This window comes from Bos javanicus, chromosome 3, assembly GCF_032452875.1.
Source record: "Bos javanicus breed banteng chromosome 3, ARS-OSU_banteng_1.0, whole genome shotgun sequence".
Classification (NCBI taxonomy): Eukaryota; Metazoa; Chordata; class Mammalia; order Artiodactyla; family Bovidae; genus Bos; species Bos javanicus.
The window spans coordinates 49,766,737-49,783,496 of record NC_083870.1 but is presented as its reverse complement, the minus strand read 5'-3'; the positions used below and the strand labels follow the sequence as shown (position 1 = coordinate 49,783,496).

The window sequence follows — 16,760 nt, the reverse complement described above, 5'->3', positions numbered from 1 at the left end:
AAAGAAACTCCAGACCTAACGAGAGAGAGTTGGTGTAAGCCAACAGTCAGAATGCAGGTTCTGGTGGAAGCAGGCCTGGGGTAGTCAAGCAGCCCAGTGGTGGAATGAAGCTAAGTCTACCTGGAGGGGATCCTAGAGGGCTGCCTGGAGGAAGAGACTCTTGAGTAGGACGAGAATAAGCAGGAATTAGCCAAGGGAAGAAAGCAAGGGAAAGGTCAGCTCAGGCATGGAGAATCACTCACAGAATTTCTCCAGACCTGCAAGAACAGAATAGAGATCCCTTTCCCTGGTGCTTTCAAACCACTATGGAGATTTTAAAAGACAACTATACTTAAGTCCCACTCCAAACGACGAAGTCAGATTCTCAGAAGGCAAGATCATGGCATCAGTATTTTGTCAAACGCCCACACCCAGGTTGTCCTAGGGTAGAGAGAAGAATGTAAGTGAGCAGAGGTGAGTGGTGAGAGGTGTGCACTAAAAAGGCAGGTGGAAACCAGGTCAGTTGCTCCGCTGGGTTTGCAGGGTGATTGGCCAACTGAAAGGTTTCATGGGATGCAGGGCTTTCCATGCTAGTCAGGAGTTTTCCTGGCAAAACCCTAAAAAGCCACAAGAAACCACCGTGGGGCTCTAAGCAGAGGTATGACATATGAGATTAGATCATATTTCTCAAAGTTCACTGGTGGTAGGAAGGGGAAGCTGGAAGCCTGGTTAGAAGGCTGCTGATGTAACACAGGCTTAAAGGAACACATTAACTCTCCCACAGAGCCTGGTGAGTGACCTGGAACCCTAGTTTTATTGAGGAGGAGACCTGGCAGAGCTCACATAGCTAGATGGTGGCAGAGTCTGGCTTCTCTCCCCATTTTTCAACTCTAGGTCCAGACTTCTTCCCACACCAGAAGCCACTGGTACAGCCCAATCTATGGGCTCTCCATGTGCTACGATTGTCTCATAAAGTAAGAGAGCATGCTTGGATGGGGGAGGGTTGGGAGGAGAATGGATACACATGTATGGCTGAGTCCCTCTGCTGTTCACCTGAAACTATCACAACACTGTTAATCATCTATGTGTGGGTTAGTCACTCAGTCATATCTGACTTTTTGTGACTCTATGGACTGTAGTCCACCAGATTCTTCTGTGCATGGGATTCTCCAGGCAAGAATACTGGAGTGGGTTGCCATTTCCTTCTCCAGAGGATCTTCCTGACCCAGGGATTGAACCCAGGTCTCCTGAATTGCAGGCAGATTCTTTACCATCTGAGCTACAGGGATAACCCAATACAAAATAAAAAGGTAAAAAAAAAAAAAATAGAGCATAGCTATTATTTTTTATTCCAATCCCAAAGAAAGGCAATGCCAAAGAATGCTCAAACCACCACACAATTGCACTCATCTCACACGCTAGTAAAGTAATGCTCAAAATTCTCCAAGCCAGGCTTCAGCAATATGTGAACCGTGAACTTCCTGATGTTCAAGCTGGTTTTAGAAAAGGCAGAGGAACCAGAGATCAAATTGCCAACATCTGCTGGATCATGGAAAAAGCAAGAGAGTTCCAGAAAAACATCTATTTCTGCTTTATTGACTCTGCCAAAGCCTTTGACTGTGTGGATCACAATAAACTATGGAAAATTCTGAAAGAGATGGGAATACCAGACCACCTGATCTGCCTCTTGAGAAATTTGTATGCAGGTCAGGAAGCAACAGTTAGAACTGGACATGGAACAACAGACTGGTTCCAAATAGGAAAAGGAGTACGTCAAAGCTGTATATTATCACCCTGCTTCTTTAACTTCTATGCAGAGTACATCATGAGAAACGCTGGGCTGGAAGAAACACAAGCTGGAATCAAGATTGCCGGGAGAAAGATCAATAACCTCAGATATCCAGATGACACCACCCTTATGGCAGAAAGTGAAGAGGAACTAAAAAACCTCTTGATGAAAGTGAAAGTGGAGAGTGAAAAAGTTGGCTTAAAGCTCAACATTCAGAAAATGAAGATCATGGCATCCGGTCCCATCACTTCATGGGAAATAGATGGGGAAACAGTGGAAACAGTATCAGACTTTATTTTTCTGGGCTCCAAAATCACTACAGATGGTGACTGCAGCCATGACATTAAAAGACGCTTACTCCTTGGAAGGAAAGTTATGACCCACCTAGATAGCATATTCAAAAGCAGAGACATTACTTTGCCAACAAAGGTTCGTCTAGTCAAGGCTATGGTTTTTCCTATGGTCGTGTATGGATGTGAGAGTTGGACTGTGAAGAAGGCTGAGTGCTGAAGAATTGATGCTTTTGAACTGTGGTGTTGGAGAAGACTCTTGAGAGTCCCCTGGACTGCAAGGAGATCCAACCAGTCCATTCTGAAGGAGATCAGCCCTGGGATTTCTTTGGAAGGAATGATGCTCAAGCTGAAACTCCATTACTTTGGCCACCTCATGTGAAGAGTTGACTCATTGGAAAAGACTCTGATGCTGGGAGGGATTGGGGGCAAGAGGAGAAGGGGATGACAGAGGATGAGATGGCTGGATGGCATCACTGACTCGATGCACGTGAGTCTCAGTGAACTCTGGGAGTTGGTGATGGACAGGGAGGCCTGGCGTGCTGCGATTCGTGGGGTTGCAAAGAGTCGGACACGACTGAGTGACTGATTTGATCTGATCTGATCTGATTACTTGTCTATTTTAAAATAAAAACGTCTCCCTTTTTTAAAAAAAAATCAGTTTGTCAAGTTTAGGACTGCACATACAGAGTTTTAGCATTGACAAATAGGGTGAACTTGAAATTAAACTTCCAAAATAAAAAAGAATATTATTGGGGAGATGGGAATTCTTTTCAGTTTCTTGTGGCTGTGACACACACACACAGAGAATAGTCTATCAATTCCCTCATAGCATTACAAGGCACTTGGCCAGAGGAGTCATAGAGGTCTTACGGTCTGATGTCTTTGCTTCCCTGATGAGGAAACTGGTATCCGATGGGCAAAGGTCCTTGTCTAAGGTCAGTATGGGTCAGAAGCAGAATATGGATCCATGTCTTCAAATGTTAAGCCTGAAGGGTGGTGCTGTTCCTTCACATTCCTCTAAGAGCAGCCACAAAGTGGGAGTAACAGAATTCTTGAACAAGATCTCCTGCTTCTGGTCAATAGACCAGCACTGTCCAGTAGAACTTTCCACAACAATGGAAATGTTCTACTTTTGCCCTATCCAACATGGTAGCCAGGAAGCACACACTGCTATTTTGCACTTGAAATGAGGCTAATGCATCTGAGGCACTGGCCTTTTCACTTTATTTAAATTTAAATAGTCACATGTGACTGCTGGTTACTGTATTGTTAGCACAGCTCTAAAGATAGTAAATTTCCGGAGGTCAGGGGCCATGTCTTGTTTACTAAGTCTCTGTAACAGTATTTCCTCATGAAAGGGGCTTAATAAGTGTATACTGAATTGAGTTAAATTTAGAAGTCCCAAATGCTGCAAGAAATACAACCTTACTACTGTGTGTTTTGAACATAATCCTATGCACCTGAAATCAGATGACAAACTGGGAGAAATTAGTGAAAGGTGAATTTTTGGTATAATGTTAACAAGAGTATAACTCTCATTAAAGCAAAAATAATAATAATAATAAAAACAAATACATTTTAATAATATGACTTTCTGAGCAATCTAACCCATTCTCTTTGAATTCTTCTTTCATGTCTTAAAGGGAAATCTTTAATAGTAGAGTAAGTGCTGATTTTTCAGTGATATTGTTTAGTCCTGCAATGACCGGGGCTCCATCCTGGCTGTTTTATCAGGCAGCTGATTCACAGCCATGTTTCCTGCTGTGTCTCTCTAGATTGGTACTCTGATAGTCTCTGGAAAAACAAAATCTAAATGGTTCTCACTCATTTTCACCCTGAAACATTTGACCCATTTTCCAAGTTAAATTATCATCTCTAGAAACATGGTACAGGGTAGTGTTTGAATGCCATCCCTACTTTGCTGTTTGCTAACCATGTGGCCTCTCTTTCTCTATTTGCAAAACGGAGATGTGCCTAATTTATAGGTATGTTCTAAGCATCACATGAGTGTGTTTGGGAAGGGCCAACCACTGCCTTCTGGTAAGAATAACAGTTGATGCTTAATGAAGGCTTACTATGTACCCAAAACTGGTCCAAGGGCTTTGCTTGTATTAACCCCGTGAATCCTCCCAACCACTTTATGATGATCACTCCAAGCTCTCTTATGAGGGAAACAAGCAAACTTCCTCTGGAGAGAACCTGTGTTTTAACTATGTAGGATCCTAAGAGTGAGTGAGTGTTAGTTGTTCAGTCGTGCCCAACTCTGTGTGACCCCATGGACTGTAGCCCACCAGGCTCCTCTGTCCATGGGATTCTCCAGGCAAGAATACTGGAGTTGGTTGCCATTCCATTCTCCAGGGGATCTTTCTGACCCAGCAATCGAACCCAGGTCTCCTGCATTACAGGCAGATTCTTTACTGTCTGAGCCACCAGGAAAGCCTGTAGGATACTAAACAATTTCACAAATAATGAGGACTTGATCAATACCATTTTAATCACTGTATTTGCAAAATATCTTCAAAGTTAAGAGAGTCCAGTGGCATTTAAGCCCAGCCATTTATAATAGCTGTTTGTCTAGGGAAGAAGACAGTTATTTTAAAAAAACAATATGGCTGGGAACACAATCCATCCCAAACTTATCTGCAGCACCCCATCTGGTTAGAAGTATGCTATGAACAGAAGCCAAAGCTTCCACCTGGGCAACAGGGGTGGCAGTGGGATGGATCCTAAGCCACTGGTGTTCACTAGCTTGCTCATTGTCCATTAGTTGAAAGTCAGACAACTCTATCCAGAGGAAGGTCTTATGAAACTAATCCAGAGGTCAAGGCAGAGCAGCTGTGGAAGCTGGTTTGGACATGAGTCAGAAGTCCCTAGGTCATACCCTGAGGTATGATTCATAATGTATCCTTGCATTCTCATGGGGAGGCTACCTGCCTCACAGCAAGTGACCTCATTCCCTACTGGCACTTACTCTGGGTCCCTGAAGTGAAGATCTTGACTAATGAACATGTATACTCATGTGAGTAGGTGCATGAGTGTGTTTGGGAAGCAATGGTGAATGACTACACCCTTAACCAAGGTCATGAATTTTGACACATCTGGTCTGGTCTGGTTGGCTTGTTAAGTTAAAACATAGTAGATTCTAATGAGACTGAAGCCACAGAGTCTGTTTATAAAAGCTCTTTGATTCTAAACAGAGAGAAACAGTGTGATCATGGATGCTGGGAAGAATATTGTAGGTAGATAAGAACTGGCCAGTGAGAGAGGCTCAGCAGAAAGATAGCATCACGACTAGGAAAAAATTCAAAGGGCATCTTCACTGATTAAAAAGACAGTCTCCGGGGTCTCATGGCTATCGTCTAGACAAATTTTGCAACCAGAGTTGAGAATCTCAAAGAGAATTTTTAAAATGCCCTGTGATAGCCAAGGGCAGTAAAGCAGAGAAGAGGTTTCCTTGTCTCATTCAGTTTCCAACTGCTGTGGCCAAAATCTGGGTGGCAGGGTCATTGCCATTTGAAGTCTATACAATTCCTACCATTCCTTGTTGGTTGTTTTGCTGATTCTCAGCAGGAAGCAGAGTTCACCCTGCCGGAAGAGGTGTGGCCTTCTCCAGGGCAGACAGCTGTGTTCAGGACCTCTGGAGAATGCAGTCATTTGTTTATGCAGCTAAGTCAAACACCACCTTGGGAGAAGAAGCTGCAGTAGCAGCAGGCTTCCTTCTTCAACTGTGACCCCTCCAATGCTAATTCAAACACATTAACTAATAAATAAATTAAATTATCTCTTAAATGGAAAACTATATCCAGTAGAGGCAAAGAAAGAACCATTCTCTTGGCTTGAACTTGATAATCAAAGGAGACTGGTACTCTGGGCTGACCTTTTTTGGCTAATACGTTCAGGACATGTGAGGCATAAATCTTCAGGGAAAAGAAAAGCACTGCACCCTTAGAGACGCTGGCTCTGCAACCTTGTCTCTTACATCTTTAACTTCCACACTCAGGCCGAGAACAAAGTGGCTGATGAATGCCTCAAGTGGTCCTGCTGGTGTTAATGTAGACACCTGGGGTTCCTTTTGAAAAATGCCAATGAATGTGGGCAAACATCCCAGAATGAATTTCCTGGCAGATCTAAACCTTAACACTCAAGATTTGTTTCTCCCCACATGGAAAAAGCCACTGGATAAAATAGCTTTGGGCTGTTTGTGTTGGTTGGAATGGTGAAGTACAGGCCAGAGGCGCCGCAATAAATTTTATCTAACACACTGGGCACCATGAACAGACATCTGAAATGTTCAACTGTAAAAAGTGAGGAAATGCACCATGACTGGAAAACAAAGGGAGAGGAAATGCACAGCTGTTTAAAAATGTCTGTTTCTAAAATAAATACAATAATGAAACAAATAAAAAGGTCACGTTGGAGCATGAAGACTCACACTCCACCAAAGCCCCCAGGTGATGCTTCCTGTGTAGCTGGGTTCAAGGAAAGAGAACAGTCTGGCTGACTGCAGGGCACTTTAGCTCTCAAAGCTTTCTTGTTTAATCATTCCAACAACTTTGGGAGGTGAGTGTTATCATACTTAAAATATTTAATAAGCAACAGAGCCGGGCACTAACTGTTGAAAGCACATTCCAATCACAAACACCCAGTCCAGCCACACTGGTAAATGCTGCCCTGGCTGTAACTTCACTTATCATCCTTATTTTCAGCAGGCAGGGGAACAATATTGCCTAAAATCACAGAACCAATAAGTGATGGCAAGATGAGTTTCAGAAAATCTCACTGGGCAGTGTGGGAGCTGAACAGAAGCAGTAAGAGACCAGAGGCCCAGAAACCAGCGAGGAGAGTTGGTACCAGTCCCTGTAAACAGAGGCTGTACATGGAGAGAGTGAGGAAGGGGGGTTTCAGAGACAATTTGGAGGATAACTGACAGTGCTTGGAGGATTTGTGACATTTTGGATTTGCGCAACTTGCTTCTCCATTAGATTGAATTGTAGCAGTTCTCTGAGATACTACCACTACCAAGGCCTTGGTAGCTCAGACGGTAAAGAGGTTCAACCCAGGTTCGAGCCCTGGCAGGTGGGTTCTTTACCACTGGTGCCACCTGAGAAGCCTCTAAACCTAGCTATTTCCAACCAGAAAAGACTGAAAAAGAATAGTATCTGCTATCCTGAACTTTACAAAATAATTACTGTCCTTATCCAATTTATTAAATGGGCTTCCCAGGTGCTCCTAGAGGCAAAGAACTAGAGTTCGATCCCTGGGTCACAAAGATTCCCCGGAGGGGGAAATGGCAACCCATTACAGTACTCTTACCTGGAGAATCCCTCAGACAAAGGAGCCTGGAAGGCTATGGTCCACAGGGTTGCAAAGAGTTGGACACGACTGAAGCGTGCATCCAACTCTTTATATAATTTATCCAAACTTACTGAGCTCCCTACTAATGTGGCCCCTATGGTAGAAGAAAAAATTTCCTCTTCACAGCCAGACAGTTCTGGGTTAGAATTCTGAAGCCATCTCTTATCTGCTGTGGTATATTAGGCAAGTAGGTCTTTCATTCTATAAAATGGTAACAATTATGCCCGCTGGGCAGGCGGGAGTGTTGCACGAGATGACGTGTAGGACTGTCCAGCACAGTGGCTGGTCACAGCAGGCTCAAACGCACCTTCCTTCCTTCCACCTATGACTCAAGCCCTCCCTATCCCCGACCTGTGTTCTCCTTCCTCCATCCAGTTCTATGTTTCTGAAAGACTGATGAGACATAAAATAAGATCATTGTCCATAAGCTGTTTGTGATCCAGTTCATGGCTCTTGAAATAATATGCTTTCATGCTGTAGACTTTTGTACCCTTCTGGAATAATCTGACAGTCCTGATTCTAAACCAGTTCATAAGGTTAATATGAAGAGTGGCTTCATATCCCTGGTTAATGCTTACGTGAAATGAGAAAAAGGGACATTCCTCACATGGCCTGTGGTTCAAGGGTAGACATCCTTGTGGTTCACAGCAAGAGCTGCCATGCATCAAATGGCTAGGTGCCCAACCCTCTCCAGTCTCATCCTCACAGCCACTTGGAAAGGAGGGCACTGCCAGCCCCACCTAAGATGTGAGGAATCAAGGGCAGAGAATTTACACACAGGCTTAACTAATCAATGGCACTGAGTGAGTGCCATCATTCTAAGTGCATCGCACACTTCACTCACTTCATCCTCCACAGCGATTCTGTGAGATCTGTTGTGTTATTACCTATATCTTACAAATGACAAAATTGAGCCTTTGCAGGTAAAGTAGATTTCCCAGAGGGATACAGCTTATAAGCCAGATCCAAGATGTTTATCCTCACTGGTGGGTGAGAAGATTCCCCAAGCAGTGACCTAACATGGTATACAATGACCCAGCAAGGCGGCTCCAGAGGCATGGTACGCTCTCCAGCCTGCACCATGGAACGTCCAGTAACTAAGGCCTTACCCCAAGCAGAGAGAAAGAAGATTTAGCACTTCTATGAGGTGAGGAGAGAACCTACTGAATCACTCCCCTTTCCTATAATGACAAAATGTATAAAAATTTGGTCTTAGTTCTTGGAGCTGCAGTTGTTCAATATCACTTCTGAATGCCACACTGACCTGTGAAAGTCGCTCAGTCATGTTCGACTCTTTGCAACCCCATGGACTGTATAGTCCATGGAATTCTCCAGGCCTGAATACTGGAGTGGGGAGCCTTTCCCTCCTCCAGGTGATCTTCCCAACTCAGGGATCAAACCTAGGTCTCCCACATTGCAGGCAGATTCTTTACCAGCTGAGCCACCAGGGAAGCTGACCTGGATCAACATATTTTATGTTTTACAGTATTTTTTGCTGAATTTTCCTGAAATGACTTTTTTCTTTTCTTTTTTTGGAACAGGCAGGGAAGTAGGCTTTGAGTCTGGCCCAGAAATTCTCAAAGCTCTTTAACGAAAGTCATATTATTGAAGAGGGGAGAGGCTCAGTCAAGCCTTAAACAGCCTGTGCAGGAACACGCTTACTGCCCTGTCCTGGAGAAGTCCTGCAGCCACTGTGAAGGGGTTTTCATGCCCTGTCTGCTCCTGAGGATAAGAACTGGGGAGTTTCCAAGGCTCTGCCTTGGACTTCCCAATTCCAAGGCTCTTCCTGACTTCCCAAAACACAAGGACAAAAACAGAACATCCCGGGACCAGTTGCAAGGATCAGATTCTTCTTCACTACTCTTCACCCCCTTCTTCTCTTTTCAGGTCACTGGTCCTCACTTTTCCTCCCCCCACCACCCCTGAGGGCAGGAAGATCAGAAACCTCAGCACAGTTACCTGCTGGGTTTCTGCCACCATCAAAACCCCTGTTAGGAACACCTGGGGCAGGCCACTAACTGGTGGCTATCCTAGTCTTTGCTTAGGAGCACTTGGCTGGGCTAATGGGATTGCAAGTCCCTGGGGACATGCTGGTGGCTGATGTTAGATGAGATTACAGCTTTGAAATCACTAGAGGAGCAGCAGGAGGGGCTCAGTGTCTGGGCCTAATTTCACTAATTCCACTCGCCTCCTCCCAAGCAGTAGCTTCAGTTTGTTTGTTTGTATTTTACTAAAAAGTTAATATTAAGTGCTTACTAATTGCCAGGCACTGTCTTAAGTGTTTTGCAAGAATTAACCCAGTTAATTCTCCTAACAAGCCTATTAGATAAGTATCAATATATCCATTTTACAGATGCAGAAATTGAGGCACAATTAGCAGGGATTTGAACCCAGGTGGTCTGGTTCTAGAAACTAAATTCTTAACCATCTAATATATATTAAGTATCTATTTGGTATCTGGTACTCTATTAAGCACAAGATATGTGGAAAAACTGATCTTTCAAGAAAATAAGTCCTTTACATCACTATACAAATATCAAGTCAAACAAAAGGTAAGAGGTATTCTGACAGGACCTCACAAAAAACACTGTGAGACCCAGTGAACTCCATTCAGCAAGAATAAACAAATAGACTGCCTCTGTCCAGAACCCATCCAAAAATCCTGCCTATATTATAACCACAGTGGCAGACGGGGGTGGGCATGGCCAGGAATGGGGGCTTAGCTGGCAGAGGCATTGCAAGAAGAAAACAGCAACTGAGTAATTGTACGAGGGACTCTGAGGCCCCACCAATCTGATAGGTCTGTGAAAGCACAGATTACTAGGCCTCTTCCCTGGTAATTCTGAGTCAGTCGATCTGGGTTTGTGTCCAGAAATCTGTCTTGTAGAAAGCACCTATGGTCACTGCTGCCTTCAGACAAGTGGGAATCACTTTGAATGACCTGAACTTTGGTTGTGTTGCTGCCACGCCTGGCCCCTTCTGAAAGGCCTCCTAGGAAGCCTGTGCTGACACATCCACGGTTCTGGAGAGAAAGTGGCGCATACACTGGGAGAATTCTGGTGGCTCCAAGAGCAGCAGGGAGTCTTTAAGAATGCTGTGGTGACAGATGAAGGTGGGCTTTTTTTTCACTAGTCAGTTATCCTTAGGACCACGGAGTATGGGGGAGATGGGCTTGCTCTTGGGGGCCACTGGCTTAATTTCCTCTCCTATTTCCTTGAGCATCTTCTCTGTGTCAATGTGCTGTCTGACATGAGGCCCATTGGTAGCTGCAATAAGCTCCCAGACAGAGATGTTCCCTGGGAGTCTGAAGTTGAGAATTTGAACATAACTAGGATATGTTCCCTGACTCTGATAACTCCAGTCTGCTGATCAGCTGGAGATGGACATGTTAATAGCTGACACGAATCTAACTGGAACAAGATCTAAGAGAGATGCGAAGAGAGGGCCAGGGAGGCACAGAGGAGTGAATGACTAACCCTACGTTGAAGCAGAAGTGACATTTGAGAGCTAAGTCTCAAAAAATGAATGAATAGTCACTCAATCGATGGGGAAGGGAAAGCTTTTTGGACTTCTCTGCCTTGTGTTTCTTCTTTTGGGGAAAGACCTTCCCCCACTTTACAGTAACCCTGCTCAGTCCATGAGACTCAGATGAAGCTAACGCTGCCTCCCTTACCCCTGGGTGGTACACAGTCCCCTAAGGGGCTGGTGATAGGTAGAGTGGCCAGGCCAGTACTGTCCAGGAGGACTGTGAATGCTATGGGAAAGCCACTCCCTCTTTCCGCAGAGATTTTGGTATAAGGATGACCACTGAGGGCTGTGAGCAGCTGACTCACTACCCAGTGGAGAGGATCTGGCTGAGATCAGAGTCGGGCCAAGGCAAACAGCAAGGTAAGAGGGGGAAGGACACAGTGTCCTAGGTCCCCTGAACTTCCAGGTTATGTCAACCAATAAATTGTCTTTATTTAGGCAAAAAGCCTCCAATACTTTGGCAGAGAAACAGCCATTTGTAAAGAATGACACCATGAGAAGCCAGGGTGTGCTTTAGGGTGGTGGCAGGGCCAGTGGGGCAGAACTGAAGATGTGTGAACGAGCAGAGGCTGGGAAGGCGGGCTGGGGCAGGTTTGGAAGGGACTTGTCTTCTTGGAGGGTGGGTCATTAAGACTGTAAGTGTGAGAGTGATATTAGCAGATGTGAGTTTGGAATGTAACTCTGGTGTCATCATGGAGAAGAACCTGAACCAACAAAGAGTGGACTCTGGAGTCCAGGGAGGGAGGATTTAGGAAGGACTGGTAGAGAGATGAGAAGGCCTCTGGGGTTCAGAGAGCCTAGAAGGTAAGAGGAGGAGCTGAGAAATACTAAGAGATGAGAAGACAAAGCTCAGTGACTGGGCATGACAGAGGCAGGGCAGGAGTCTGGGCAGCAGGCTCTACCTCCTGTCTACTCCACCTAATAGCTAATGGGGATCTTACCTAAACTCTTTAAGCCTCAGCTTCTATATCTGTAAAGTGGGAATGATGACAACCGACACTTGATGGAGCTGTCGGAGGACTGAAGGGACTAACGTACGTGAAAACACTTAGCACAGAGATTGGCACAAAGTTACACAATTAATGAGAAGTGTTGTGTGGAGGGCAATTTAAGGGTGACCCTAAAACCTCTAATTTAAGAATCTGGAAAAATGCAGAGGACTTGATCAGGGTAGGAAATGCTGAAGGAGGATGCATTGTACAGGGAGGGTGAACGCAAATTTATTTTGGGACATGTTGAGTCTGATGTGCCTGTAGAACCTGGGGGTGGGAGTGTCTAACAAGCAGGGGGACCTCATAGCTTGAGGTTTGGTGACACTAGCAGTGGACAGCCGCTGAGGCAATGCAGACAAGAGATGGCTAAGGACAGACGTGACACCATGAGGGCTACAAGGGAACAGCCAAGAAGGATTTAGGGAGCTGTCAGGAGGCAGGAGATGTGAAGAGGGAACTGTTTCAATTGTGGATAAGCTGATAGAGAACAAGATCCATCTCTGTTTGGGGACTGTGGCAATATTTGAGTGAGGAAAATGAGATTTGAAACCCAAGACCACTTGACTTGCTAAGGAATCTCTGGCTCCATGTACAGGGCTGTCCTGAAGGGGTCTTGGGTGGCCCTCAGGTGACTTGCTACCCTTACCTCCAGATATTGATTAGCCAGGCGTAGGGCACGATCAGTGATGTTAAATATATCCCTCCAGTTGAAGTTGTCCACATCGTCAGCCTGGCCCTCTCGAGGCCCGTTATAGAGGAAGCTCAGGACGGCTTCAGCAGTGATGCCTTCCTCACCAAGCTGCCTATTCCAAAAAGCTTTTACTGTTGGGTTCTCCAGAGTGTCCTTGGGAAGAAGCAATACAATTACAGCATTTAGAATTCCACAGGATCTCTGGTCTTGTTTTTAGGCCATTGCCAATTTTTAACAAATAGGATAGACTCTAAGTTTCCCTAAAAATCTAGTGGGTTTTCTTCTATCATAAAGCATATCTAGCTATATCCTGTTTTCCCCCTATACATAGGTCTCTATAAGAAAGGAGAGATAGGGGAGAGGGGTAGGGACATGGTATATTGGAAGCTTTCTTTTTCTTAAGGATTTTCTTTGGTTTCCTTTAAATTATTTCTGCTACACAGGACTCTTATCTCCTGATTTTGCAAAATGGAAAATGGGACCAGGGAGACACATTTGACTATCTTTGTAGTTACAGAACTGGCCCCTTGCGGAGATGCCCCTTTGAATCGGAGGCTCTCATGTATATGCATAACAGTGAAGAACCTCAGGAGGTCACTTGTCTTATGATGGTTCTTGTATTTCCCCAGTTTCAGAAACCTGTGCTGTACTTAGTCGCTCAGTTGTTTCCAACTCTTTGTGACCCCACGGACTGTAGCCCGCCAGGCTCCTCTGTCCATGGGATTCTCCAAGCAAGAATACTGGAGTGGGTTGCTATGCCTTGCTCCAGGGGATCATCCCAACCTAGGGATAGAACCCAGGTCTCCCGAATTGCAGGCAGATTCTTTACCATCTGAGCCACCAGCAAAGCCCTAGGTCCCATGCAAAGTCAATGATTCCACTTAAGGACAGCTTCAAAAACTGGAGCCTGTTATATTTTGATCTAATTCCAGGGAAAGTTTTGGGAAGAGGAAACAAATGGAACTTTCCTGGCCCTTCTCTTCCCCTCTCCCTCCCGACCTCTAATGCCATCCGTACTCTGATCATGCTCATCTGTGTGCTCTTGTCAAAGAAGTACCAGATCTGGGGCCCTACTTCTTCCCAGACTTTGACCAACTTCCTGACACGCTCCAGCTCTTCAAACGTCGAATTAGCCTAAAATCAGACAGAGACAGCAAAAGAATGGAGAGAGAAAAAGTAAGAGACAATCTTTGGTTGTACCTTTCCTGTCACTAACCTTCAATGTTTAGGAAAGGGTTTTCAAGGAAGTGTCTTTATTTTTTCAGTCAACTGATATTTCCCAGAACAATCGGCTATTTCCCAGCCTCCAGGACTGACAGAATCTCATTTCTCAGTGGTATTCCTAATATTGATGATGTATTGTCTCAGAATCTCATTAAAGCTAGATTTGGACTCCCTGTGAGCAAATGCTCTCCCTCCCTTCCTCCCTATCTTTGTCTATTCCCGGAAGCTAGGCTTCAGAGAACTGTGAACTCCTCTCTAAGGGATAGAATTTAGGCAATGAGGAAGAAAATATCATTGCAGGCTCCATAGAGAAGGGAGGGTCCAGGCAGGGGCACCGGTGCAAAGCCTTCCCAGGGGAGGAACCCAGTGTCCACTGAGCAAAAAACAAACAGAAGGCTACCACCAGGAGGGCACAGTAAAACACACACACACACTCACACATACACACACATGCATGCACATACACTCTCATTCTACTGGACAGCCAGAGGCAGAAGGCAGAAGGGACAAGACCAGCTGGGACCTTACATTCTTCAGTATCCTGCGTGTTGCAGGGGAATCTGGAGTAAAGAGGATTTTTCCCATCAGCAAAGGCTTTGCTGCCCTCCAGGCTATTTTGGTTAGAGGGTTTGACTCCAGGCTCTGGATCAATGCGTTACAAAAGGTTGCTGTCAGGAGAGAAGGGATGGATTTTATAGAAACTCCCTGTTGCTCAGCTAAACATAGTCATTAGTGTGTTCAAATCACATGTTTCATTCAACTATATGCTGGAGGATTTGACAAATAACCTAAATTAATAGGCTGCACTCCACCAATAACAAGCTCATCATTAGTAAGTAACAAAATGCCGCAGTGCATCTCAATAAAGGCCTCATCAGAGAAACAAAGGACGGGGCTTGCCCTCGCTTTCTTTTTTTTTTACCCCCCTGCTTTAGAAGAAGGTTGAGAAGACTGCTTGCGATTATTAAAAGGAACAGAGGACATTCTCAGATGAAAGGGACCGAGAGGCCAAATGAGGCCTTCACTGGAAATCTCAGCTTTAGTTTCAATAATTTCCCTTCAATTAGCCGCTTAACTTCTTTGTTGTGTGTGGCTATCTTGGGGCCCAACTGCTTTGGGTGCATGCCTCATTGCCTCTTTAATTTTTAACTAGTGGGCTAAGTTGCATTTCGTCCATACCCCACCCTCCTTTACCCCACAGGAGCCAAAAAAAATAGGGAAAAGTGGGAAAGATAACTTGCAAGCAACTTGCCATTTGGAACACAATTCAATAGTACTTACACGGATTTTCACCGTATTGTGTTTGTAAAAACATCCCCCAGCCATATTTATTTGCCAGAGCCCTTCTGACCCCAGCTCTGCTTGCAACTCTGGGCTGCCTCCTCATTTATCTTTCTCTTCCTCTAGAACTTAACCCTAGTTCAATCAGATCAGTAGGAAATGTCCCCTCTGTTCCCTTTCCAAGCGGGTCTCAGTTCTTTCCTTGACTCACTTCCAGATTTCTTTCTGAGCACTGCCCCTCTTCCTACTTGGGGAAATGGACTCTGTGCAAGGAGAAGCCTCTTTGCCCAAAGCTGATCAACAAGACCCAGGGTAAGTCAACCCCAGGATTAATTTCACCTGCAAGTGTTACCCTATCAGCTTAACCCAACATTAGAAGCCAATTTATATGCAGGACTTAGAAAACTTACTTGTTCTTTCGTCATAAGAATAGATAGGATCTTTCCTTGTGGAGTCGATCCCTAGAAAGGCCTTATAGTTATTGTCTTCATACCAGTTGAAGGAGAATACCCGAGATCCTCCTCCCTCGGGGTAGCCACACAAGAGGTCAGACAGGATGCCCATCAGCTGCGTGAAGGTCTCCGGGCCACCAGTCTGCACGAGTGGCCTGGTCACCCACAGCAAGTCTTGAACACTTGGCCGGTGGATGAACTATGGCAAGGCAAAGGCTTCAGGTCATTCTAAGGCAGTCAGAGTCACAACCCACTGTGAAGCCAAAGCTCCAAAGTTTGGGGAGATCTCAGCATACGCGTTTGATTTCCACATTTAAAAGAAAACATAAATATTCTTGGCGATCTTTAATCCAGGTGTGAAATAAAAGCTACTGCCATCCACTCAGGCCCTAGGAGGAAACTAGGATGAGCCTTAAAGAAGATAAAAGAGTTAACTTCCAAAAGCATTTTAATATTACTTCTCTTTCCCAGTCTGTTTGGCGTGAATTCCCTGGGAATGTATCCTTAGCGAAATGTAGAGAATATTTCTTTGTAAGTCAGTTCTTTGGTTCTGTTATTCCCACCAAGATGGAGCTACTGGAAAAAACTGGGAAATGAAATGAAGGAGTAGCTCTGTCTTAGAAAGGCAAAGTCAGGGCAAATTTGGTCTTTGGCCAAAAGTTTAGAAATTAGTTTCTTATATTTGGAAAATTATCTTCTTATTAGCTTAGCTTTACCAAATGTGGACTGTTCCATTTACCTGAAATGTGTGGTTTGTGGTTTCTTTCAGTCTGTGTGTGTATGTGTATATTTTAAGATCGAAGCAAATATAGAACAAATGAACTCTCCATTCCTGGAAAAACTCTTTAAATTCTGCACCAAACTAAGAAGAGGCTGGTGGTCCTCTCTCCATATGGGTACTGGTGGCACTCACTGGCCTCATTTTTTGAAGGTGAATCTATAATGCTGAGAACTAAGTTAAGGGCTGCCAGAGTTGCCAAGATATCAGTTTCCATACTACCATTTGACTTTAAAGGAAAATACAAAATAAAAACCATGCTGCTTTTATTCCCCAAACACACTTGGTTACCTGTTTTCAAAGGCATATGGAGGTCTTAAAAAACCATTCAATCCGGTGAGACTGAAAATTGTTCTCCTACTGCAATAAGTGATGTTTACCTGTCATCTCCTCTCTGT

At 44.7% G+C, this 16,760-nt stretch overlaps 1 protein-coding gene across 1 annotated transcript in view; it reads right to left on the bottom strand.

Moving 5' to 3' along the window:
• ABCA4 (ATP binding cassette subfamily A member 4) overlaps window positions 1-16,760 on the bottom strand; it is a 144,453-nt gene that overhangs the window by 83,479 nt on the left and 44,214 nt on the right. The window contains exons 8-11 of the mRNA XM_061411147.1: window positions 15,543-15,783; window positions 14,380-14,519; window positions 13,645-13,761; window positions 12,583-12,780 (exon numbers count right to left, since the gene is read on the bottom strand). Coding sequence (XP_061267131.1) covers window positions 12,583-12,780; window positions 13,645-13,761; window positions 14,380-14,519; window positions 15,543-15,783 — 696 coding nt within the window. The remainder of the gene's footprint in view (window positions 1-12,582; window positions 12,781-13,644; window positions 13,762-14,379; window positions 14,520-15,542; window positions 15,784-16,760) is intronic.